The 27,560-nt window shown below is 40.1% G+C and overlaps 1 protein-coding gene across 2 annotated transcripts in view; it reads right to left on the minus strand.

Moving 5' to 3' along the window:
- sipa1l1 (signal-induced proliferation-associated 1 like 1) overlaps window positions 1-27,560 on the minus strand; it is a 96,821-nt gene that overhangs the window by 25,344 nt on the left and 43,917 nt on the right. For both annotated transcript variants that reach the window (XM_067571645.1, XM_067571644.1), the window contains exons 4-12: window positions 26,457-26,521; window positions 14,037-14,166; window positions 12,158-13,714; window positions 11,667-11,889; window positions 11,108-11,238; window positions 8,268-8,456; window positions 7,426-7,600; window positions 5,588-5,691; window positions 4,739-4,896 (exon numbers count right to left, since the gene is read on the minus strand). In XM_067571645.1, coding sequence (XP_067427746.1) covers window positions 4,739-4,896; window positions 5,588-5,691; window positions 7,426-7,600; window positions 8,268-8,456; window positions 11,108-11,238; window positions 11,667-11,889; window positions 12,158-13,579 — 2,402 coding nt within the window. In that variant the 5' untranslated portion in view covers window positions 13,580-13,714; window positions 14,037-14,166; window positions 26,457-26,521. The remainder of the gene's footprint in view (window positions 1-4,738; window positions 4,897-5,587; window positions 5,692-7,425; window positions 7,601-8,267; window positions 8,457-11,107; window positions 11,239-11,666; window positions 11,890-12,157; window positions 13,715-14,036; window positions 14,167-26,456; window positions 26,522-27,560) is intronic.

Below are 27,560 nucleotides of genomic sequence, written 5' to 3' on the forward strand. Positions count from 1 at the left end.
TTTACTGAGTGGCTTCTTTGGCGAAGGTGTATACCACAATGTGTTCTCAACATTGAGAGCTGAAGTAAAAGATCAAGATCAAGATCATTGTCATAATTCAAAATGAAGAATTAACCCATGTAAGAAAGTGATTGACTTTTCACACTATACCAAACATATTCTTAGGGGTCATATTCAGATCAGTCATTCAATCACTATCACCTCATACTACCTAATGCTAGTGTGTATGGTGTGTAATAGTGACATAACTGTCTTGATGTATATGTGGTGAAAAAAGAACTGCATTGGCTAATAATTTACTATCATTATGAACGCATTCATCAATGAAGACATCTGTGAACTGTCACATTTTTGCTATGGGGAAATGAACACAAATAAACCATTTTAAAAGACATAAAAGAGTCATATAAAAATATAGAAGTGTCTGACGACAATGATACCATGCTTATGCATTCTTTTAAATTAAAGCACCCTTACTTTTTGTCAACTGGTCATTATCTCTGTCAGCAGTGCCATAATGTCTTCGGCTTTGTTTACTTGATATAGGATAGATTAGATAGATAGATCGCATCCATTTGGACTACAGCCATCAAGATGTGATTGTATGACAGTAGTTTTCAAATTAGTTGGAAATAACAAGCAATTACTTTTAATTATACTAGATACTAATAGCATTAGGTGAAACACAAAATATTGGTGTGTGGCAATTGTGGTATCTATTGGTATTTGGTAAATACTATTTTACTTTTTCATATTCCCTCTCTTATATGCCATTTTTTGCTGCTTGCAGCTTCTGAAATGTGAGGATATGATTTGATGTTTTCAGTGTTAATTAACATGATAATTAAATATTAGTTTGGTTTTTGGTCTGTTGCTCAGACATTTAAAGATGTCACCACAGTCTCTGATAAATTATAAATTTGTGTACATTTTTTTTTTTTTAAACCATTTTCTGACATTTTATAGACAAAACAATTACTGATTAATGGAGACAACAATCGGCAGATTACTCAATGATGAAAATAATCATTAGTTGCAGCCGTATAAAACTGCACTTGACTGTCAGCTTATAGTGACTAGCAGAGCGACATCATGGTAGGTGGTGTGAATTCGGATGTCAGCTGGCAAAACCTTTGTTTACATTTCCAAACAAATGTAGTCCTGGTCTAATTTAGTCATTTCTCCTCGTCCTTCATCTCCTGATCTAACAACACAGATGAGGAAGGTGTGGGTGGATGGAGGCCAATAGCCCTCCACAGCTCCATATCTCGTTACAGCTCTGTCTTCACTAAGCCAGGCCAACTTTGAGTGATCTAATCAAATCTGAAGGAACTGATAAAATCTCTCTTGTAGCTACACCCAACTGACCACCAAAGTTGAAGCCTGTTGGTGTACGGAGCCATACTACATAGGAAAATGAATTGTGCTGTATTTCCCTGCCCTGTATGCAAATGTTCTGTGACGCTTATAGAGGACCTTAAAAAAAGAATAACATACATCGAAGCTTCAAAGCATTTGGGTCATCCTTATATAATACACAGGGGTAAAAACTCATCAGGGGTGAAAAAGGTGACAAAGATGCAAACCCTCTAGGGTCCAGGGGCATGCCCTCCCGGGAAGATTTTTTTTTTTTTTTTTTTTTTAAATAAAATATGGATTTACAGTCAATTTTAGCATGAGGATATAGGAAACCTCACTCTAGAAATAATGTAATCTTACTGCTACAAAAGTAATGTCAAGGGGACATGAGTTCAGGGCACACAGTCAAGAGAGAGCAGAGCCAGGTCCAAAATCGTATTAAAGTGCATTGCATCCACTATTCAATAAAGTTCATCAAACAAAACAAAAACACAATATGCACAACGACTGACAAATAAAATGGAAAACATAGCTTATGTTATATTTTGGTGGAGGGAGGGGGGGGAGAGACAGAGAGAGGAGAGAGAGTGAGAGAGGAGAGAGAGGGATTAAAGCAAAACAAATCTTTTGACTGAAATTCTTTTCAAGCCGCAGCCCCAAGTCATATTCCCCATCTGCAATTTGTTAAACATGTTACAGGTTACATAACTTGACGCCTGCTAAACAAATAACATAATTAACACAGTATGTAAAATTATGAGATTGCAGCACCATTCCGCTCTTAACTGTGTTCTCTAATGCAGCCATCAACTTTAAATACTCTACATCAATAGTGTTTTATGGGAAGAAGATGCTTTTGAACAACTTTTCTATTACCTTTTTCTTTTTTGTCATTTCAATGCCATTTTCAATCTATGAAATGTTTTTTATTAATTAAGTATTATTATACACATAAGATTAAGGGAAGACAACACACCTGAAATTGCTATGTTTGTTCTGACTTATTTAATCAGTTTGCCTAATTTGCATAATTTCATGACAAAAAAAAACATAAGGGGGACGTGTCAGATGTGTCAGAAAATGTTCTGTAGATTTGCTATAGTACGTAGTTGTGCGACAAGGTAAAGCCTCTCACTTTTTCATGAGATAGAGTTACAGGTGCGTTTGGTGAGCGGCCATAAGGGCCACACAAACTGTGAAACGCACCTCCCTGCCTTCCGACGAAGAAAAAAGTCACAGTGTTCCTCCATCTGCTCACTGTGTCGTGTTGATGAACTCTGATTCATAAAGTTGTAGAAATTCCATGGAGTTGTTGTTTGGCGGCTGTCCGGTTTAGCTATCTGAGGCTCATGCTAATGCTACACTAACATTAGCTCTAGCAACTAGCATGGCAGAAAATGGACCGATAAAGTATTTGTGCGTCTGTTCCAGCTGAGCAGCGGTTTCCAGCAGCTGGACAAACGTCAGCTACAGTAAACACACACATCACTCCATCATGTAAATCTGCAGGTCTGCAGATTATTTTTATATTAAACCAGTCAGACTGAGGTCCACTGTAAGGAGACTTGGGTAACCTGTTTTACATTCACGTTGGAACACTATAATACCCACTGTACCTACAAATTATATATTTATTTTAGTCTTAAATACAACATGTATTTCACTCACTGCTGTACATCTGAACAGACTGTACATACTGTACATAACCACCCACAGTCATAATGTAGGTGACTGCCTGTTCAGCGCACATGTCAACAGTGAGGCCTACAGCCCACGGGACACAATTAAACGTCTATCTGCAATTTATTTTCTCTTAAGAATAATGTGAAAAACATGAACTTGCCAAGCACAGGGCTAATGTTGTAGCAAACCGTTAGTTATCTATCCGTCGTTTGTTAACTCGTTTTCAATGATTGAACATGCAACAACAATACTACGAATCTTACCGTTGTTATTCCATCATGTCAAATTCTGATGTTTGACCCCCCACACCCCTCTATCTACACTAATCGCACAAATTATCTATTTTGGATTCAAAACGGCGCATTTCGCAGTAAGGTGACAAGTTTGTACCCCTGAATACATTATGACTCATAGCCGAATTCCCTGTGGTGACTATGAATCATAATTCACCTCCGAGACCTCATGTTTCACCTTTATAGTTTGTATGAAATTAGTTTTTCACTTCAGAAAATTTAATTTTCCTTTGTGAATCACAGAGGGTACGTGTAAATAGTATTTGCACTACGATCACTCCTTTGTTGGGCTCTTTGTTCGTGTGTGTGTTGTTGCTCAGTAACGAAGTAGCCCCATGGGGGACAATTAAGACCTCACACAATGTGCTCAGACAGCAATTAAAACACCCATTAGTGGGAGAGGGAGGAAGAGTCATAGAGAGCAAGATAAGAGAACAACAGAAACCTAGATAACAAGACAGGGGAAGAAATAAAAAGAGAGTGAAATGTCCTTCACAGCTGAAAAGTTTCAAACAGGAAATAGAAGAAAGGCAGAATGTTCATTATTTCTTAAAAATGACTCCATGCTGGCACATTGCAATTCATATTACACATCTCTGAGAATGTGGTAATGAATCGTGAGCTGTAGAGAGGGCTCTCAACACTCACAGCCTACTCTATGATGGAGTAATGGGAGTACAAAGGCAACGAGAGATGTACAACTTTTTGAGGCAAAAGATAATATTGTTTCAGCAGTGATGGAAAGTGATTCATGGGGTAAAATCATACCATATGTAAACCAAAAGTCTGAATCATCTATTTAGACTTATTCATAATGCATGTACAGCACTGGCCTGAATATGAGATTCTAATTCCATTTTACCACTTCAATCAGCTTTAACCAGTAAATTCAGCTGTTTGGTGATTGCCAACCCTTCCAGTTGAATAATGGTTCTGGTAATGGGTATTCTTTCATTCTGTTTTTCTATCACACACACTCTTCTGCAAAACATTTGGACTAAATTATTGGATTTTCTGTGTCTTTTTGTGCTCAAAATCTTCTAACATGATATTATTTGACACCACATTTCTTGCACCAGTAAATAATCCCTGTAGGTTAAACTCGGTTAGCTAACTCTAGTAAACTGAACTACATACTATATAAACACAATGCAGATGGCCGCCCACCAAGAGCTGGGCTCTGCTTGAGGTTTCTTCCCGTTAAAGGGGAGTTTTTCCCTGCCACTGTCGCCAAGTGTTTGCTCATGGGGGAATGTTGAGTCTCTGTAAATGAAAGAGTACGGTCTAGACCTGCTCTATGTGAAAAGTGCCCTGAGACGAGTTTTGTTGTGATTTGGCGCCATATAAATAAAATTGAATTGAATTGAATTGAATAAATAAATAAATGTGGTTTTAGTGCTCACCTGTAAGAGCTGTTCTCAGAACAGGGGTTGTGTGCCCGCACAATCACAAAGACATGCTGGAAGTGTGAGCGGATGTTTTTGGGGGTGAAGGGGAGCGCCCCAGGTTCCTGGAACACAATCGTGACGATATCATTCCCAATGTGACGCTTCCGCAGTAGCTGGAAAAGTTCAAGAACAGCAGTAGAAACTGGGGTTAGATATTAAGCGGCTTACATGCTGAAGGCTATGAAAGCAACAGACTCCAGCACATAAATCCATTGACAAACCCGCTAACAAAAAATATTCTATGTAAATACAGAATTTACAATTCAGAAAATACAGACAAAACAATGTAAAGTTTAGTAAATTGACAGAGTTCAACTTTAAACAAAATTAGATTAAAATGTACATTGTACCATGAACAATAAGAAACAGTTTAGCACATTATCCAGTGAGCACATTATCCAGAAATGAGTGAAATAACCATGGGATCAAATGAACTGAATTGCATGAAGTAAACAGTTTTAATAGAAAAGTCCCAACTAAAACTATATCTGCGTTTTTTATGATAGTGTCAGTTCTTAAGTATGACTCTTCCAGTTCTTAGTTGGATTCCAGATGCGCAAGGCTAATGTGTGAGATAACCAAATGGTCTAGACTGGTGCTAGACTGACACACTCACAGTTCTAAGCTAAAGCATATAGATATAAATAGCTGAAAATGTGCCCTGGTTATATTTACCCTCCATGTGTCCTATAGGTCTTGATGTCTTGACTCAATCATTAAAAAAAGCAAAATACTATTGAACACAAAGATTTCAATGTTGATTTGTGAGTATGACATAAATCAAAATGTACTCAATTAACTTACCTGCTGTTTATTGTTGGGTGTATAGGGCAGCATGGTGGACACATGGAACATGATCTCATAATCCTTGTAAGTGGTGTATAGGGAGTGGGTGCCCGTTGAGTCCGCTGAAAGGGACACAAACAATCATTTGACATGCTTCAGAATATAAACATTTTCCTTTACTGTACTGCATCTTTCCTTTTCCTTTGTTTTCCTTAGGTGTGAAACCACAAAAAGTAGTCAAATGGGGAAACCTTTTCACAATTGAAACAGAACTGATACATTTTCTCTGAAACATCTCCACTGTAAATAACTTTGTGCTCTGAACAATTATAACCAAACATCTTTATGTTTCACTTCATCCTCTGCCACAATTGTTGATCAGATGACAGTCGGTGTTCCCTCAGCACTTAACAGACTCTGACCACTGAATGCTAATAACCACCTCCGCAGTCTATCGATGCACTCTACTCAGAGAACAAAACAGTCACAAGGTGTTTTAAAGGCCATACTTAACGCAGCTAGATTACCTCAATTAATTACACTCATTGTACAGGGAGTGCTTTGTATGGCTGTATGTAATTTACTAGAGGCTACGGAAGGTTGTATTACATGTCGTACAAAAAGTGACTGGGAGAGTTTTTACCTCACAAAGCATTTTGGGGGATAACTTAATTGGTATAAGGAAAGTAAGGAGTAACATATCTCAAATAGGCTAAGAAAAGGTACAAAGAGGAGGCACACATAAGGTGGGAATCAATCTTGTCTACAAAAAAAACACAGATATGGTCAGAAAAGAGGCCCCTGGTAAAAAACACACAGTGAATTGGAATCTATACCCCAACAGAATAATCTGACACCAGAGGCCATCTGTCACATATTTGAAATTAAATGAACCTTTGTATTTAAGGCAGTGCAGGGAGAATAGACAGGAGAAACACTGAGAGGGAGCCATAGGGATTAAAGTAGACTGAGACTGAGGTTTACAGAGGTTCTAGGAACAAAAGTCTTTAAAGATAAGATGTTTCAGTCATCTGAGACCTTATTTATAACCACTCCACATGGATAAAATGGGTCTTGAAAGATGTGGGTGCCACTTCTATGCACCTTGACATTTTGAAAACCGGGAGGATTACCAAAGCCAAAGCAAAACAGTGAAATGAATGCTACTGTATAAGTGTCCTTACACAGTTTATTTCAATCCAACATTCCATTTTACTCCTCTTAATGCACAGCCTTATGCTAATGAAAATCCTTAACAGCAAATTTAGTTTGTATTATAAATTATGAAGTGTATGTGGTACATTCTTTACACATAAGAAAGGGATCGCTTAGGGCTGTGCGATATGACCGAAGTCTCATACTGTGAGGGTGACATCTATGCTTTTCTGGTACACAGCAACAAACTCTTTTTGCTGTCAACCTTGATATTTGACTATTTTCTCTTATTTTATTAAATTTTTTAGATCTCAAACCTTGCAGGATTCACTACTGCTCTAACATGCTGCCACTCCACACATTTTCTCTGGCTTTGTCCTTTCAAATTAACAGTCTTTACATATTACATTAAAGGTCAGATATCAGTTGAAAACAATTTGGAGAAAAAATGGTAAAATGCTATCAAATTGCTTGTTGAGGCGTTGGACATTCACATCATTTAAATGCAGTTGATTACCTCCTGCAAGCTGCAATCCATCAAATGCTTGCTGGGTGACTGAACTCTAGACTATTCTAATCAATGAGAACTTCTACTTTGTGTGTGTCAATCTCAGTTTACCCTTTCAGTGTGAGTTTAACACTATGCAAAGGTTTTACACTGTACTTGTAAGACAGCTTGTAATTTCTGTGCATGTACATACTTTTGGTGTCCAGCTGGGCGCGGTACTTTGTGAAGCCTTTGAGTCTAACCCTCTCCCCCAGCAGATGAAGGAACTCCTCCAGTGCAGGACCAGCTGATTCGTTGTTGTACATCTCCTCCTCGCTGCTCTGGCCCGCCATGCAGTACATCACCCCCACCTTTCGTTGGAAACTCAGCTGTATAGAGAACAGAGATTGTTACAATGAAAAGGGGAGACACAAGCATATTTTTGTGTAGAAATCATGTCACCATGTTGACATTTTAGGGAGAATTCATGCTGGCATTTTAGAAGTAACCACTTTGGGTTTGTACTGCAGTGATCTCTGTGCCATTTTCCAGCAAAATCATGTTGACATTTTCAGAGTTCAATTTTTGATGATTGCATCAGGGAGCATGAGTATCAAAGAGCTTGTTTCTTTTTTTTTGTTTTGTTTTGTTTTTTTTCTTTTTAAGGTTGATGTGTGTGTGTCAGGGCAGACTGACAGCACAGTGAGAGGAGAGGACAGGCAGACAGAGCAGAGATTTTCCTCACAATGCAAATGTCTCTGAGTATAACAAATAGTCAAATGTTCAGCGATGAAATCCAACTTATTTAGATTTCTACAGGCTACTTTGTGTTAGTTTCAGTTTAAGTCAGACTTTGGATGGAATTATTAGCTGATTAGAAACCTGGTTACCCTTACACATGGCCGTGAAATCTGCGTTCTCCAGGAGAAATCTACCTGAGGAAGCCAGGTTTCTCTAACCCCCTACCCAAATGAATGTATCCAGGTTTCTCGTTAACATGAAGAAATCAGCTTACTGGAGAAGCAGTGTATAAAAGCACTGTGTGTGTCTCCTTACCCCCTGCTCATCCAGCTTCATCAGCTGCTCAGTGACCTTGGGTGTGTTGAGTGCCAGGCGGAGGCAGTGAACATTCAGCTCAGGCACCAGGTAATCCAGCACCTCTTTGAGGGGCAGGCCTCGAGCTAGACCGTGCTTGGATGTGGAAGGTACTGCATCTTCTATGATGGAGCCACGCAGGGTGTTCAACTGGAGACAAGGCAACCAGGTGGGACAAGAAAGTTGCAAATGCAAGGGTCAGAACAACTTCAAATTTTGATAAGTCCTTTGCAGTGAAATTGTGGAAATGACTTGCTAGTAGTACAGCAATTAGACTATAATCTTACCTTTACAGATACATATATGATTGTATGAGTAAACCAAAATACAATACAATTTTTTTTTTTCATTGACCATTGGGGTACATACCATGATTTTCTCTTAATGGTTTCTCAGGTGTCAGCCAGGATATTTTAAACATTCTGAAACACTTCCCTGTATGATTTTGTCTTAGAGCATATAGATGTTGATAGTTTTTGTATTGGTTATGAACATTTTCGTCCGGTTCTCTCCCTTTCTGCTCTGTGCAGGTTCTTTCAAAATCACCCTGTGACTGACAATAGCGCAACTAGCTGTCCAGCCATCACACCAGTAAGTCTATGTTTGGAAAACTACAAGGAAGCCTGTGATGAAGCCTAAAGGCCTGCACAATTGAATTTGATTTGAAACTTAAGAGTGCTCTTCTCAAGTGACAATCATGGTCAGTGTTCCATCAGGGGTTCAGGATCACTCATGAAATTCATCATTTTCTGTACAAAATCCAGGCTTAAAAGTACATCCTGCCAGACCATTTTTTTGTGCGGCTACAGGGAAAACAAAGTGTGGAGAATGGTCTGGCTAAGCAAGGAAAAAGAATGAAGAACTTGTAGGTTTTGTTGCTGTAGTTTCCACTATTAAAAAACTCTTAGCCTTGAGGCTAAAACAAACTCAAAGAGGACTTCCATGAATAAATCAAGAGGGCTGTAGAAGGACTAGGACCTGAATATCATATCGTGAGCAAATACAGCTGGATATCTCTAGTGGTCCCATGGCTCTTAAAAAACCAAGTGTCTGTGTTTTGTGTGTCTTCACGTAGTGTTCAGTAGGGCCGATGTTGGTGCCAACACCTTCTTGGTTAAACAAACTGGAGAAGAGAAACACTCTAACTGAAGAGAGGACAACAGCTCTCCTCAGTGGACACTGGACTTCAACATCAGTGCATCACACTCACTCCCACACAGTCACACACATATATATCTATACCTGCCCGGCTCTCTGCTCTGAAAATAGCAATTAGAGAGGAGAGAGGAAGGGAAGAGAAGGGAAGAAAATAGAGGAAAACATAGCACAGTAGGTCGTGCGTCATCCCAAGAGATTGGAAGGGCTATTACTCATGGTGTGCTTCAATACGAGAGCATTGCTTTTCCTTTTCCACTCAAATACCTTTGGCGCTATTTTAGTCTCGTTTAGCTGCGAAATGGCACAGCTCAGTCCTTCACAGATGAAGGCTGACAAAGATGGTAGGTGGGCGTTCAGCTCAGGGAATGAGGACATGGATCTCTGGCTCTAGTATGTCTATAGGAGATGGCAGCAAGGGCTAGAGGTAGAGCTGCCGTTGTATTCATTTTCTCTTTACTGCACAAATTAGTGAAGCCATTCAAAACGTCGCAGTAACCACCATGAAAAAAAAAACCCTCAGATGTTATAAGATAATTGGTTCCTAAATACTGTATTGGCCCAAATATAAGGTGACCCCCCCCTTTTCAAATACCTGTTTTTGGAAAAATACTTTTTGAAAGTAACTTACATTATAGTATAGTTACATACTCACACTCTCCTACCAGGCTCTTGGAAGCAGTCAAAAACTTTCTCTGGCAGTTAGCATTTATATGACTGCCTGTTTGTCTTTTTGAGCTCCTTATCATCTGTGATCATCTGTGGTATTTAGCAGCTTGACATATTCCATTTCTGCAATAGAGACGTCAGAAGACGCTCTGGACTCATTTTCAGTTGTCATGAATTTATTTCCTCCGTGGCAGAAAAACACGTTACATGAGCCTTCAGAAACTCCTGCAGGTTAAACTAGACTAACCAAACACTTTTAGTGCTGACTGACTTTATAGCCTCTCTAGTCTAAATGTCTATCTTTATTCCAGTGTTGTCATTAAAAGGCTAACTTTGCAGCAGTAATTTTGGTCGGCATTTGGCAGGCATGTCATTCTTCATGTCAAGCCTGAGAGAACAACTAATGTCCCATCACTGAGCCGCTCACTCAGCGGTGAAGAGTGATCAGCTTGACTCTGCGGTGGGTGTGACGTGATTGCGTAACTGGTAATGCAGTAACTGTGGCAGCTCTAGATAGAGGGATTCTCAAAAGATTTCCTCTCAATGCAAACTGCAGATTGAGCACAATTGGGAGATTAAATTACAATTGAAATCTAATACGCAATAATTTGCGGTGGTATCAAGGAATGGAGGCGGTGGCATGTAAGGTCTTGAAGAAGCTACATCTGGTAACATCGAGATGAAGCTTTTATAATGCCCCCCCCCCACCGGCTTTTTCAATGAGCAAGGCTGGGCACAGATCCTATATGTTAACGCCCACACAATCTGAACTCATAATAGCTTCTCAGTAACATTAGTCAGTACAGAGTGTACTAAATATTGACACATTTGTGAACATGAACATTCATGGCTTCAAAGGGAACAGCTACAATTGGACAGATCAATTGGAAACAATTTAAATAAAACAATCAGCAAATGAAGCCAATAAAACACAATGTATGTCAGAAAGGTGTAAGAGGTCATGCATGTCAATGTACCTCACTCGTTCTGAAGATGACCCTGTAGCTGTACTGCTGGCCATGCTCCTTGTGTTCCTCCAACTTCTCCCTCCTCAGACTCACTGCCACTGGGCCCAGATTCTCATCTACCCCCAGGTAGTTCCAGTGTTCTAGGGGTGAGAGGGAGTGATGGAGATTTGATGGATGAGGGAGGGATTTGAGGAAGGGATAGTCATAAAGGGACAATGTGAATGAAAGAGGAAATTACACAAAGGAATAAAACTTGTTAAACTAAAGGATTAAAATAACTTCTCTAATACTTCCTCTACAGCTTGCTAATCGTTTTTATTCTTGCTGAAACGCAGAATGAAATTTAATCAATACTGGATTCTGCACAAATGCTGCATCAGCTGTAACTTGACTATGAGCAGAAAATGGTATTTTGTAATGGGTATATTTGAAAATAAAATTGTATATACAGTATCTATTCAATAGTATTTAAGACTGACATTTTCCACACCAGAGATGGAGAAAAAGCTTTTAAGGACAAGAAATATGAATCTACTAATCTAAGCCCATACTATCTTATTTTGCCTACCTCTGAGGTAGAAGTACTTTCGATAGTAATAGGCGCCAAGGTCAACATGCTCCACAATGTATCGTTTGGACCTGTCAGCATGTTGGCTTGGTCCATCTTTAGAGGCCTCCAACACAGCCACACCAGCGTTGGTAAAATGAGTAGTGAGGGTGTTCTCCAAAGGTCCTTCCTCTGTACTGCCAGAGGAATTGCTTGAGCTCCCACCACTACCTATGCTGCCCTGCTGGAGGATGCAAGACAAAAAAAAGTAAAGCCAAAAAAATAATCACACTTAAATATTCAGTACATTTTCAATATGTTGCATTAGACTTTAAAGTGATTTTCAGTGTTGGTGTTATCAAAATGGTTCAGAAATGAATTCTGCATACTGCAGTTTTGAGATTAAAATTGTTGAACCCCAGTGAGTAATCTTGATAGGAATTGAGAAAAATGACCATATTTAGAGATACTCTTCATGAAATCCAATCATCCTATTCTTGCACAAAACCTACCTGTTTAGCAGGAGAGATGTTCCTTTCACCCTCTCCACCAATCTCATTCCTGAAACATGGGCAGCTGAGCACCAGATCATTGCTCTTATCATCACCTGGGTCCAAGGCTGGGTTGGTACCGTGTCCTCCTCCTGACCCCTCTTTGCTCAGCTCCTCTTGTGAGCCACAGGGTGACCCATACCCTCCACTCTGATTGGAGGAGAGGGATGATGTGGCTGAAGCAGAGGCAGCAGCAGCAGCCGAGGCACCTGTAGTGGTGTTCTTGCGTTTGGCCCCTGACTGCCGGCTCTGGATGACCTCATTGAGGTCAAAGAGTAGAGACTGGACATCAAAATGGGAAAAGCCTTTTTGGCATAGCCAGGGTTTGGGAGGGGGGCCACCCTCATCCCCTTTACCCCCATCCTCAACATCTGAGCCAGCCCTCGATGTGTCACCCTCCACCTTCACACTGCGCAGCTTGCGGAAAATTGACTCTCCGCCTGTCTCTGACTTTGACCTCCTCTTCAAGTGCTTCTCTCGTTCCTTAAGCCGACTGGCAGGACTACCTCTTGCTGGGCCTAAGGGTCCATCGGGCAAGTCCAGGGCAGCCTGTTTTACAGGAGCCACAGTAAGAAGCTCAGTTAGCCTCTCTGGAGCTGGGCTTCGCTGATCAGGGGCCTCAGAGGACTGGTATCCTTTTAGCATGTCAAAAAAGCTCTCACCTGATACACCGTGTTTATCGATGGATGAAGTACTGCCATACTCACGGTGCATGGGTGTCCACCCAGAGAAAGACCAGCCCTCATTGCCATCCCCATCCAGCTCACTAATAGTTATATCACTGTTACTCCGCTGGCGGATGCGTCGCATGCCTTTGCGAGGTGAGCCTAGATAGCCATCTGGTGACAGAAAACGATTGTCCTTTCCCTTGCTTTGCATCTTGCTCTTCAGTGTGTTGTGGATGTTGCGGAGCATGGATGAGTCCTGAGGGCTTATCAGGTGGCCCAGTTTGGCTGACAGATTGCTGTGGGCTGTGACGGCTGACACCCCTCCTCCTCCACTGCCACCACTACCACAACCACCACCACCACCTCCACCTCCTCCACCACCTCCTCCTCCAAGTCTTTCTCTATCTCCATTTCCTGATCCTGAAGAGCTGGTGATGGTGGAGCTGGGTGAGTCAGTTTCCACAGTGATATGCCAAACACCTCCTCCTCCCCCATCTTTCCTTGGGGGCCAGTCGGCCACACGAGCCCGAACCCCCATTTTGGGGACGCCAGGGTTGGTGCCGGTGGTGGAGGAAGAGGAGATGTGGGCGCTCTCACTGCGGGGTGGTGGTGCCCCTCCATTGGGCAGTCGAAGGCGGCGGGTATAGAACTCATCAGTAGCCGGCACAGAGCCCCCAACCGAGCGCTCTGTCTGGGAACGCTTGAGACTGGTCATGATGGAGTTGGGAAAGGGTGTGGGGAGGGGAGATGGGAGGGAAAGGAAGGGATGGGGTGTCGATGGGTTTAGATTAGGGTCAACATACTGCCCACTGAGAGAAGTGATCAGAGAGCGTCACGGATACATTTGATTCTGCAAGAAGAGCAAGGGAAAAGGAAAACATGAGTAGGGCCCATAGACAAGTAACCAACAGTCATTCACAGATTTCAAATCAGCAGTTTACAATAAAATGAATGGTAGCAATTACATCTGTAAGTGTAGAGAATTTCAGCAAATACCCTACAGCTTATGAGTGTTGCAAAGATGGCTGGCTTATAACTCTTACAAATCTACTGAGTGCAAAAAAGTAGAAAACAGAATATTAAATACTGGTACAAATATTCTCATCACACAAGTGCAAGCCTTTGAGTTTGGATTCTTTTGAGTTGATAAAATAATAGTAGAGAGACTGTACCTTCACAAAGCTGGAGCTTGATCAAAAGAAATATGTTGATGGTGAACTTTCAAAGCTGAAGTCTCTACAACACAGTCTGCATTGCAACCATGCAAGGATTGAATTCAGTTCAATCAGGATGGGACCAACTCTATAGTTGAGAAACAGTAAAGAGAGACAAAAAGAGGAAAACGGTAGAAAAGAAAGGTGGAAGGAAAAAAGAAAAGAAAAAATAAGTTAGAAAATTTCAGACATCACATGTTCTACAATATCAAAGTCTGACTTTAATTTCAGCTACTCCAACAACCATGATTATACAGTAAACAATTGGAAACTACAGTACTACTGTCAAATTTAGCCCAACAAAGCCTGTAAACTCTTTTTCATAACACAAAGCAAAACCACCAATCGAAATGAGGCTATATTTTGCAGTAACTAAAGACCATGAAGTTACTGCAAGGTCACATGCTAGAGTCTTGTGTCAGACAAGGCTTCAATTAACATGTTTTCTCAAAACACTTTTTAAAAAGGAGTACTTCACCAATTTTACATATTATGATCAGTTTACTGGTCAAAGGGAAAACTAGTCAGTCTGTAAAAGAAAAAAGAAAAAACAGCCCAGTGTTTCTGTGGCTCCGGAGGGAGCTTTGTTCAGTCTGACAAAATAACCTTAGCACTGTCATCCAGCTTTTACTGGCTTGGGCACAGAGATTACAACTGTTTTAAGTAAAACCTTTGTTCTGCCCATGAACATAAAAGCTGTAAAGGCTTGGTGTCACCTACACATATGGTGATGTTTATTTGTACATATTCTCAGAGTACCTTATTTTTGGGAAACTGCAATACTACATTAAGTCCTCGGAGAAAGGAAAGGAATTTGGAAATGTATTCCTGTCAAGTAATTGTATGTCATTCTGGAAACTGTGTCAGCTAAATAACTAAAACAGTAAAGTCACAAAATGGTAAATGGTAAATGGACTGTACTTGTATAGCACCTTTCTAGTCTTCCGACCACTCAAAGCGCTTTTACACTACGAATCACATTCAACCATTTACACACATTCATACGCTGAATGGGTACAGGGGCTACCATGCAAGGTGCCAATGTGCCCATCAGAGGAAATCTAATCATTCATACACATTCACACACTGATGGCACAGCCATCAGGACCAATTTGGGGTTAAGTATCTTGCCCAAGGACACATCGACATGCGGACAAAAGGAGCCGGGAATCCAACCGCCAATCTTCCGATTAGTGGACGACCCGCTCTACCTCCTGAGCCACAGCCACTCAAAAGTTTCAGGGTTGGATTCTTGATGCCATCAGCAAGGGAGACATGTCTTTTGTTTGGATTTTTCATTACTAAAGCAATCATTACACTCAAAATAACATGTTCAGGCTGATAAATCTTGACCTTGCTGTCCAAGACCTTGCTTAGCTCTTGGGCAGTGCAAACAATGTGGATATTCCGTTGAAGGGCCCGGGAGAGTAATGAAATAAAGAATGACATGTACAAATCAACATGATCATGTGTGTATGTGACAGTAAGTGTTTACAGTTTTCATGTGTATGGACATATTCGGGCAATTAAGTCAATCAAAAACTACACAGCCATTAATGAGAGTGCCGAGGAAAGAGTTCAGTATGGTTGAGTATATGTTTGTCCATAATGGTGCACTACCTCTCTTTTCCAGATCACACTTTATATCACCATGGAGATATGGACTTGTACAGTGCTGTTTCTGTGAGTGAGTGAGTGAGTGAGTGAGTAAAAGAACATGGCAACTTATTCCCTCCCTTCCTTTCCCACAGACCTCACTGTGAAGAGTGTTTTATAGGAACTACAGTAACTTCACCTGGTCTGACACTCGTGTTCCAGGCTCTTGGATTGTTTTGAGAGACTCATTGCTGTTAAGTTTTCAAATGTAATTTTCAATACCTTCAGTGACACAAACAAAATACCAGTCACTCTCATACAATGATGGTACAAATTTCACAGATATCTCATAAAACCTAAAACCAATTGCATGGATTAATACCACGAGTGGTAAATGAGAAAATGCTTATTTGTGATATGGTTCATTGACCCTTTAACAAAGATCTGAGGTGCTTTGTTGTTGCAGTCTGGGGCCTTGAGGCCAGTTCTCATGATAAAACAAAATGCCCTCTACTCTCTGTTGGTGAGTTGTTCAGATGGGTCTGTTTTAGTGCGTGCTTTGGTTAAAATATTAAAGTGTTTTGAAGTCTAACAGGCAGAAACTCAAAGGTAAGTTCTTGTTTCATTGCCAGGTGTTGGTGATTGTATGCATGTCTGACTGGGGAATTTCCATTTGCAGATAAATACTGCATTGGATTCTGCTGTGGGACCATTTTGATATGCTAAAGAGGCCTTTCAGGTTTTTGTTGGAGATAATGTTTATTCTAATGACAAAAATATAGCCTACTGTAAAAGTTGACAAGCATTCATGTGAACTGTCTCAACTGGTGATAAAAACAGCTAGTAGAACAGATATTAAGACACCCTTGGTGGATTATAATTAAATAACTACAATCAATTCTCAAAAAAACTGAAAGCATTAAATGAACCTCTTCAGAAAAGTTCTCTTCTATGTCAGAAAAATAATTCTTTTCAAACTTTTAAATAAATTTCAAATATCAAAAATCTGTATAAAATAGTGGCAACAACTTCAGAAATATTTTCATTTCGACTCAAATCAACAAAATACCAAATGATACTGTAAATCATTGCACAATCACAAAAAACATGTATTCCAACAGAGATTCAAAGTTGACAATGCACTATCCAGGAGAAAACTAATGTATTAACTATATTGTTTGTTGACATCATGACTACAACAAAATTTGGCAAATTCCATTGTGGATCTGCTGGTACATCAAAGCAGCAACAAAACAGTTTTTCAATTATTATACACTTTTGAAGCTTAAAACTGGAGAGCCCTAGACTCTTTGTTCTTCTTCTCTTATAAACTAAAAGGCTGTTCCACAGATAACAGCCCTCGGTGCATGAGTGGCATGCTCATCTAGAACACCCAATCAGAAGTTTCATCACAATAGCATGTGCATAACATAAAAGATTGACAACGTAACTGACTTTGGAGTTGGTCATAAGTGGTTTCTGGTACCAAGAAAGAGCAGAATTTAATTTCAGTCCTCCAAAATGGTACAAGCAAGAGAAAAATAACTTTCCAATCCAATAAAGAGCATGTAAACTAAAAATGAAAAACAGTATTCTTTGTTTTAAAAATGTCACTGTTGATCAACTCCAATCAAGACTAGTTTTCTACCTCATCTCTAGTTATTTTTTATTATTTTAGCACCACTGATTAGATGCTATGGAAATGAGGCCCCTGTCCCTTTGGCCACGTAATAGTTGAGGTAAATGTGGAGATCAAAACTAAATACATACAGTATGACAGTAGCCTGCTGGTCTACAAAACATGGTCAGTCATACAGCTCAACACTTCCTGATACACTGCAAATACACAAAGCGAAGCGTTGTCACATCAGTTATCATTCATACATTTTTAAAGCCATCAAGAAAACCACATCATGATTACATCACTTTTTCACAAGGACCCCAAGAAAAGGACAAAAGAGTAGAAGTCAGAGAAACACTGCATTGGCCTCCACTATACACCAATGACGCCTATGAGTTCACACTCGAAAAATGTATCCCAAATAACTCTCTACAAAGTGTCTTTCTCTCTCTCTGTGTGCTGAGGACTAGCTAGTCCTCTTTAATGAGCGTTGAAAGGAATGAGAAAAACTGAGTGAAAGAGAGAGCAAGACTTAGAGAAAACAGTGAGAGAGGAGAGGATTATAGGTTGATAGACTGGGAATTGAGAGAAATGAATGTGGCACAGCATGCCTCTGTGCAGTCGCAGAGGACCAATTACACTGACAGATACTCAGTAACCTTTAGCAGTGTCTAAATGAGGTCGACTCCTGAGGTAAATATGTAGCATCAATGCTCAATGCAGCTAAGTGCTATGAGATTGTCTGCTGGCCTGGTTGACTGGAAACTGCTAAGACTTTTTTGTGTCTTATATATGATGATGACCATAAGCTTGACATTACCGAACCATGCAAGTGTTGTGGCAATACACACATTTATTTATCAATATATAATATTATTGACGATTTGATATAAGAAATACAATTCTGGTAATTTATAGGCGAGGGAGTTTCATAGCCAATTCTCTACAAAGGGAATTTTTAGGCTAAAAAGACTGCAACTTTGGATGATACACACTTAATTTGGCTGACTCAGAATGCCAAAGCCTTATAAAATGTATTTTTGCATGACTGGGAATTTTGTCCCCCTTAATCATGAAAATAAAGGGTGACTTCATGGCTGATATAGCCAAGAGGAATAATTTCAGTGACCGATAACACTTCCTCTCTATATATGGACATGTGAGTTTTGTCTAAAAGATGGACTTGAGAAAATGTGAATCAATCATTTAACAAATTCTTAAAAAGCAACAATTTTATTTATCTTGTAAATATAAGTCCTTATATACTTATAGTACATCTCTGTAGAGAACTATGACAGAATTACTTTAAGGTTAGTGCTAAATACATCAGGTGTATTATTCTTAGTAGTAGTTGTAGTAGTAGTAGTAGTAATAAAAAAATCTGTAAAATCAGTATGATGACGTCCAGCTATACATCTCCACTGAAACTCACTCCACCAAGACCAACTGCCTCACTCAAATTAAATCATCGATGCATCAGATATGATCATCATCAGGCCCAAATCCCTCACCAAAACCTTTCACAACTTCTGCCTCACCATCGATAACTCCACTCTGTCTCTCTCCCAACACATCCGCAACCTTGGAGTCATTTTTGACAGCTACCTCTCCTTTGAACACCATGTCAAACAAATCACCAGAACTGCCTTTTTCCACCTAAAAAACAGAGCTTGTCTCCACCCATCACTTCTCATCCTTCTCTGCTGCCGAAACTTTGATCCATGCTTTCATAACATCCAGCATTGACTACTGCATTCTTTATGGCACATCATCCAAAGTCCTTAATAAACTGCAATACATCCAGAACTCTGTTGCTTGACTGCTCACCCACCCCCGCTCCCGTGACCACATCACTCTGGTCCTTCAGAACCTCCACTGCCTCCCTGTCCCACAACGGATCCAATTCAAAGTCCTTCTCCTCACTCACAAAACCAGGCCCCCTCCTACCTTACCAACCTACTCCACCACCACACTCCCTCCCACAGCCTTCGCTCCTCTGATGCCAACCTCCTGTCTCCACCACTCAGGACCAAGCACCAGACCTGGGGCAACAGAGCCTTCTCCATTGCTGCCCCCTCACTCTGGAACTCTCTCCCCAAACACATCCGAAACTGCACCGATCTGTCCATGTTCAAATCACTTATCAAAACTCACCTTTTCAGAACTGCTTTTAACATGTGATTAATGAAAAGCACTCTATAAATATAATTTATTATTAGTAGTAGCAATAGTATTGGTAGCAGTAGTAAAAGTAGAAGTAGTATTAGTATTAGTAAAAGTATCACTGGCAGTAGCAGTAGCAGTATTAGTAGCAGTGGTATTGGTGGTGGGATTGACAACATTGATATAGAAACAGAGGCTTTGCATGGCCATCTGCACCAAGGCGACAGCCTTCAAAAGAAAATGCCCACCTTCTGTTGAGAAAACATTGTGTTACTGTTCTTCTGCAAAGTGCTGACAATATAAAATATATGACGACAATCCATTTATTTGCATATCTTATATGAACACATATAGCTGTATGCCGAATTTGGGCACCCTAAGAGTTCTGAAGTCTCAGACCTTAATCAGCTTGTTAGGTCTGAGGCATGTCAACAATTGTCATTAGGAAATGTTAGCTGGTACCAATTTTAAAGCTTAACAAAACTCAAACCTTTTCCGGACACTCAGAACCCATGGGTTCCTCTAGGCAGCTGTGTAAGACTGAAAGCTATTGATGCCCACAATGCAGGGGAAGGCTACAAGAAGAAAGCAAAGCGTTGTCAGCCTGCAGTTTCCACAGTGCAAAATGTAGTTAAGAGATGGTAGTTTAGGGGAACTGTCAACTGACTCACTATCCCCACACAGACGACCTAATCCTGGCTCTGTATCTGACATCCCAGTACTTCTCAATAACAGGCCGCACACTCATCTACCTCATAGATCTGTTAACATGGATAACCGCTCCCTTGTTCACTGCAGCCACACTGTCACAGCTAATAATCAATTAGAGCACATTAGCTTTGCTTTGTTCAATGTCAGGTCACTAGCTAACAAATCTTTCATGTGCAATTATCTCATTACTTCTTACGATATCGACTTTTTCCTGCTAACAGAAACTTGGCTGTCTGATGGCGACAACGTTCCTCTTGTGCTCCCCACCAGCTTACACTTTCCTACATGAACTCAGAATAAACCAGACCCAGAAATTTTGCATTTTGTTGTGAAAGGGTCAAGATAATACTTTTTCAGAATTGCTTTCTCTTGAATTGGTTATTCTTCTGTTTTTACTTTACTTATTTTTACTGTGTTTTAGTAATTAATACCTCACTCGTCATCATTACTTTAACAATTCTATTTTTATTTATTATTTATCTGGTAATTTCTCTTGTTTTTATGTCTTTGTAATGCACTTTGTTACTTGTTTTTGAAAATTGCTATATAATCAAAGCTATTATTATTATTAAGAAAACTCTTGGAGAGAACTGCTTGTATGCTGGTCAGAAATGCAAATTAAACCCCCATTTGACTGCAAAAAAACCTGCAGAAAGATTAAGCAGACTCAGGAATGGTGGTGCACTGTTCTACTGTGCAGCGATGCTTGCACAAACAAGACCTTCAAGAGTCAGTAGAAGAAAACCTTACCTGCATCCTCCTCATAAAATCCAAGATCAGAAGTATGCAACGGAACATCTACAGAAGCCTGATGCATTTTAGAAACAAATGCTGTGGACTGATGAAGTTAAAATAAAACTCTTTGGCTATAGTCAGCAAAGGTATGTTTGGAGACAAAAAAAGGAGCAGCATTTGATGAAAAGAACACCATGCCAACTGATAAGCATGGGGGTGGATCTATCATGCTTTGGGGTTGTGTCACAGCCAGTGGCAAGTGAAACAATGGGTGGAAGGAAGATTGGATTCCACTAAATACCGGCAAAGTCTGGAAGCAAACATCACACAGTCTGTAAAGAAGCTGAAGCTGAAAAGAGGATGGCTTCTACAACAGGACAATGATCCTAAACATACCTCAAAAGCCACCACAGACTACCTCAAGAGACGCAAGCTGAAGATTTCGGAGTGGCCCTCACAATCCCCTGACTTAAACATAATTGAAAATCTGAGGGTAGATCTTAAAAGAGCTGTGCATGCAAGACAGCCCAAGAAAATTGCAGAACTAGAGGCCTTTTGCAAAGAAGAAAAGAAGGAAATCCCAAAGACTAGAACTGAAAAACTTTGAGCTGGCTACAAGAAACATTTGCAAGCTGTCAGAGGGGTGTTACTAAGTATTGACTATGTAGGATGCCCAAACTTTTGCACATGCTATAATGGTGTTTTTGTTCAATTTATGACATAAAAAACAACTATGCATGAATGTTTGATGAAAATATTGTGTTTTATGTTCCATATCCTAGACTGTGTTTTTATCTTTTCAGTGAAAAAAAAAAAATATGTATATCACCAAAATATGCTTTTCGTCAAGGGCTGCCCAAACTTTTGCATACAACTGTAGTTTTCACTGTTTGGCACATAGCAATTGTTGTTGCTCCCATGGAGCAGTGGCCTCTATAGGATTCCATCACCATAATGTCAGTGTGAGTCACTGAATGAGTAAGCAATGATTAGTGAGGTGATTATGACCTCATGACAATGCCAGACTTAGTGTCATGGTCACAGACAACGCTACAATGTTGTTATGTTGTTATGTTCATACTACTGTATCTTCATACTATTGTGAACAGTTCTAAGGAGTAGGATAAGTTGCAATTAGTGCATTAGTTTGCAGTGGAATAATTGTGAAGTCCACAAGGACCCATCTTATTAAAAACCACCATTAATTACATGATTTAAGTAAATATCCTAATGATCTGAACAGCTTAGATGGATACCAAACATCTTTGGTGTGCTGTAGCAACTACTGTATATAAAAGAAACATGGCACAATTTACTTTACACGTGCATATTTCCAAATATTTTCCCAGTCAAGTCCCTGCAATGAACTATGTAATTTTTTACTACATATAGGGACTATGCAGACAAATGAGACAGTTAAGGAGTTTGAGTTAGTTATTTGTGTTGAGTTTGTAAGCAACTGTTAATTTCCAGGGGAATATGTTTGAAGGAGCTGCTCCAAAGACATGTTCACCTGACCTGCTGTGCACTGACTAAAGGATCCACTTTTAGTAGCAGTTAATTGGAATTAGTTAATTGAAGTGTACAAACTGAACACCAGCTCAATTTTCTCTATAATTACACACAATCTTCCAGAAACCTTCCAATGGAAAATGTAGGAAACTATGGGACCCATAAAATAAAGTATTACCAAAAACATCAACCAGAAACAAATGACCATATAAATTCACTAATGTGCACTATGTCATGAGGATGTCATTGTTACTGCACTTGCTGACACTTGTTTTAAATGTTTCTGGTTGCTACAGACTTATGGTTGTTGTGAAGCAGCACAGGTGTGCCAGTGCAGGCCCCACTACGTGACTATGAATATGCTCCAGTGCAGTGATTCATACACACCTGAAAATTACAGTGCAGACAAGCTGACTACCTGACTAAGCTGACTGACAGGGGCAAGTGCTGAACAATGAAAGGAGACAGGGTGGTAGGATGACTCTTGAAAAGAGAGGGCACAAAAAGTTTAGCAGAGGGTTTAGTGAGCACAAGTGTGTGCATGTGAGTGAGTGAGTGAAGCTCAGTTGCAAATACTGAAACCCCATATCATCCATTCCTTCTCATCATTCTCTGAAATACTGTAATTTGAAAGCGTTTAATATTTTTAGACAACTGCAGAGTAAATTAGTGTTCTTGTATTCATTAATCAGCTCTATTGTACTTCAAAGAAAATGCAGTTTTTCCCAGATCTATGTTTAACACAGAAGACCACCTTGCAATCACAGTATAGTTATTCAGTAACAGTACAGAGGCAGGGAACTAAATACATTTAAATTAAAAAGGAACAAAAGAAGAAATAAAAAACAAAAATCTGCAGTTATACAGAGAATAGTGAGTGTTTTCATGTTACTAAACCTTTGACGATTATACACCTGTTTCACCAGACAGACATCATTGCCACAGACTGGTGAGTCAAGTCAAGTTACATCAAGTTTTCTGTAAAGTCTGACAACAAATACAATGTCTCAATGGGCTTTACAAGCCAATGACTGAAACAGTTTCTGACCCAGCCCCAGTTCTCTGATGAGACAAGGAGGAGAAACCAAAAGCCTTTGGACATAAAGGAAAACAATGGAAGAAACCTCTGCAGAGGAAATTCAAAAAGAAATCCCCCCTTTCTTGGATGACTGGGGGTGCAACTGGAGCTGTAGGTGGGAAAATGTCAATTACAAATAAACAGGAAGAGAGAGAAACTATGGCTCAAACTTTGACAGCAAGTCCTCTCAACCACCTGCTGCCAAGATACTACTTAGGTGTGACTGTCAGTACATCTCTCTGTGTGTGTGTGTGTGTGTGTTTGTTCATGAGTGGGTGTAAAGCCACCACAGGTAACACAAAGAGCCTGAGGACCAAAAAAACCTGGAAAAGATCCAGATTATGACTCAGGCATTCAGTGTGCACCCACAAGTGTCTCTCTCTTTTTTTACACACACACATACACACAAACAAAAAACCCATATAGAGACAGAGCGCAATCAAGTCCCGCCCACCCGGAGGGGAAAACAATCCGTCGCTCTCCATTGACTTTATATTGAGTGAAGCTGCCTCCTTGTCTCTTCCGTCTGCTAGCAAACAACAGAAAAATGCCAAAAAGCTGCTGTGTGGTGGGATGCACTACCAACAGGGTAAAGAACCCAGAACTAAGTTTTTATAAGCTGCCAAACCGAAAAACTTTAAGAGTACAAAAGTGGATAATGTTACAGGGCCTACCTCTGTAAAAATAACACAGTAACACCTGGACATGCTGCTAGTCACAGAGAACAGACATGAAAGTGAAAACAAAATAACTGTTTAATTGAAAGGTATGCAGTGTTTGTAATAGATGTTTAAATCACAGAATTGCTAACCTGCGTTCAGCTGAAATGCTAACTGTAAAAAGAGCTCGTATGGGAAATGATTGCATGTCTGTGCGTGTAATTTCCTCGACTCTGTTTACAAACTATACTCACCATCTCAGCTGTGAAAGGTGTCATGCCAGCCTGTTATGTAGTGGAGTTTGCTATACAGTTGTGCTAACTCTACTGTAGACGTGATGTCAGCCCCTGCATTAATGTACTGCATCTTAGCATATACAATGTAATGGGTTCCAGCATACGCTATAAACTACCTTTTCCTCTCTGGTAGACATACGGTGCTAAAATAATCCTTTAGCGTTTCAGGCATTGGTTGCATATTATGGCGCCAACTGTTTTCCCCTCTGGTGGGTGTGGTTTTCAGATTATGATATGTTGCCCTCTGTCTTTATGATGAGGAATGTTGCATCACATTATTTTTTCTCACCTGAGCCATGTTTCCCAGGCTCAGTTACATTGCTGGCTCTCAGTTTTCAGTTGGTTTAAAGGTACACTATGCAGGATTTATCGGTTGGTGTTTGTAAACACACAGCAAGTTGGCCCCTCCTCCCCGACTTGACACCAGACAGAGAGCAAGAGAGAAAGAGTGAGAGTAAGAGAGAGCAAGAGGGAGCAGTGGCGGTCAAGTGAGCTAGAGAGTGAATGAAGAGAGCGAGCAGCACTGGCAAGAACAAAGCAGTGAATCAGATAAAATATTTTCTGATTGTTTCAGGACGGTTACATTCTAAACCACAAATAAACACGCCCACACCTCCGCTCAACTCTGCGGGAAGGTGCTGCATTGCCGGATTTCATATGAATGCAGAGCTTCATCCTGTCCGCTGTGGCCTCTCTGTTCTATGTGTGTGTGTGTGTGTGTGTGTGTAGCTCAACCCTGCCCTCAGTCAAGCAGACACACAGACCATCAGCTCTTTATACACCTATGACACAGACATATATATATCAGCTTGGACAACATATATGCCGATACCAATAAATACTGATATATCTGGGATAGGCTGATCTATCAGTCAGGCTCTAATTATTTTTGTATAAGTCTATACGTTGTTTTTTTAGGAAAATCCTGCATAGTATACCTTTAAAGATTGTGTCATACTCAAACTTTACTAACTACAAAGTATATGCAGAAAGTTTCAAAGTAATAATGATAGTTTCATATGTACTTCAAATTGCAACTCACAAACACATCAGCAATGACCATATTCCTGCACTAAAAACTCTCAACAAAACACACGTATTTCAAACCTCTCATGTGTCAAAATGTAACAGTAGTGGCCTGGTGTTCTTAAATGCTATACAGCCATTTGAAAGCCAAACATCTTTTCATCCCAGCTTGTTTGAGCATGGATGAGGAAATGGTAGGCCGAGACACAGAGAGAAGATAAGGAGAGAAAAAATAAATCAAACATTATTCTCTTTGAAAGCTGCCAGGCAGCAGGCAGTCCAAAGTGTTGGAGTTTCAGCTCAGAGCCTTTCAAAGTGAAATTGTAATTGTGTGGAAAGATAAACGTGCTTTGCTGTTTTTTCTGCCTCTGCAGGGCTTGGCAGTGGGGTGAAGTCTCCTCTCTGGCTTTCTGAAATGTAAAAGGGACTTTTTGGGTGCTGTGAAGTCTGTCATTGTTGTCTTTTTCCTGTCCAGCGTGAAATTGCGGAGGCATTCTACGGCACACACTCCTGGATCCCCTGCTTTCACAGAATGGCGATGGAGGTAGTGGGAGGAGATAGCCACTGAGATTTGACTGACTGATGACAAAGCAGTCTGTGTGTGTGTGCAGTAATAGTTACAGTAAGTGGCTGTCACTTTACAGTGGAATTAATGTATTTTGCTTTGGCTCCAGCCATCTTAAAGGTTTTGTGCATGAATACGTTTTAAAATCTTTGACCCTTTTCGTACATATGACCACACTGTTTCAAACCTCCATTTTAGCAGCAGCTTTTAAGCATCTCATTAGCCAATCAGATGTATTTGAAGCACTTAATCACGAATCTGGAACATCTCATTTCTATATTTGTGACACATTTCTCCATGGCTCCATTGACACTTGTATTGTTTCATTGTGGCTCGTCAAATCAAGATCCTCTTTCTTGCATGGCACCAAAGCTGGTAAAAGCACATGCTTTATGAAATATGTGAAATATTCTTACCTTGGCCTTGATAAACTGTTCTCCTTTGACTGTGGGTGTCTGGATCTCCTGTTTGCAAAAAGCACCTAAGAGAACAGAAAAAAACACTGAATGTTACTAGGATTACCCTCTAGCTCTTTCATCTCAGCTTGATAAAGTTTATTATATTCAGAGTCTAACGGGATGTGAGGATGCGGTGATATCTTTTCCTCGGTTCGGTATGCTCCGTGACCCAAACAGTTACTGTCAAAATAGTTTAAGCCATTCAGAACAACTATAAACACATTTGATTTCCAATATGGTCGGACAGCACGTCGAAAGAACCAGTTCTGAGTGACCATAAATCAGCATAAAACAGCTGTCAGCAGGCGTCCTGACTCCTTGCACAAAACAGAAAGGTTGTTTTCCTTTTCCACTGAATCAAGACGAAATTTTTTCAGTTATGGTGTGTGATATGACAATATTAAATTGTGAATGATTAAAATGTCTCCACAATCTGCCTTAATAGAGAAATCGTTAGTATCGTGCTACAGTGCACATTGTATCAGTTCAGCTCTGTGACAGAGCAAAGTCTACTAGCTGGAGGCTAACGAGTGACAGAGCACCTCATACCACGTCTTCGATCTGCTGGTGAAATCTGCAGCAGTTCTCATGTCCTGCTAGGAAGCTCACTTGCTGCACATCATGTTAAACTGACAGTTGGGCTACAGGTGAACACCATCGTTTACCGGTTAGCTTGCCTGATAACTGGTAGCACTTGCTTCTATCATGCTGCAAGCTATGGTGATGTCAGCTCTGGTGTACTGTGCTGGTGCCGTTTTTTTTCTTTTTCTTTTTTTTAATAAATGGTGCACATCCTGCTGTTATCCGAAACGACACACTAATGCTTCTACACAACATCAACTGTTTGCTTTTCAGCTGTGAAATTAGTTTGGTTACACTGTTAGTTTGGTTTCACACCGCAATTTCCATTTTAAACGAGGCCAAATAGACTTTCATTACTTTTTAATGCAGCTTTGTACACCTGCTCTTATTTATATATGGAATTGTTTGTGGTTTAATGTAATTTTATGTGAGTCATTCATGAGTCTATGTTTTTATGTTGTTTGTGAGCTGCTAACGCAA

This window comes from Thunnus thynnus, chromosome 18 (assembly GCF_963924715.1).
Source record: "Thunnus thynnus chromosome 18, fThuThy2.1, whole genome shotgun sequence".
NCBI lineage: Eukaryota > Metazoa > Chordata > Actinopteri > Scombriformes > Scombridae > Thunnus > Thunnus thynnus.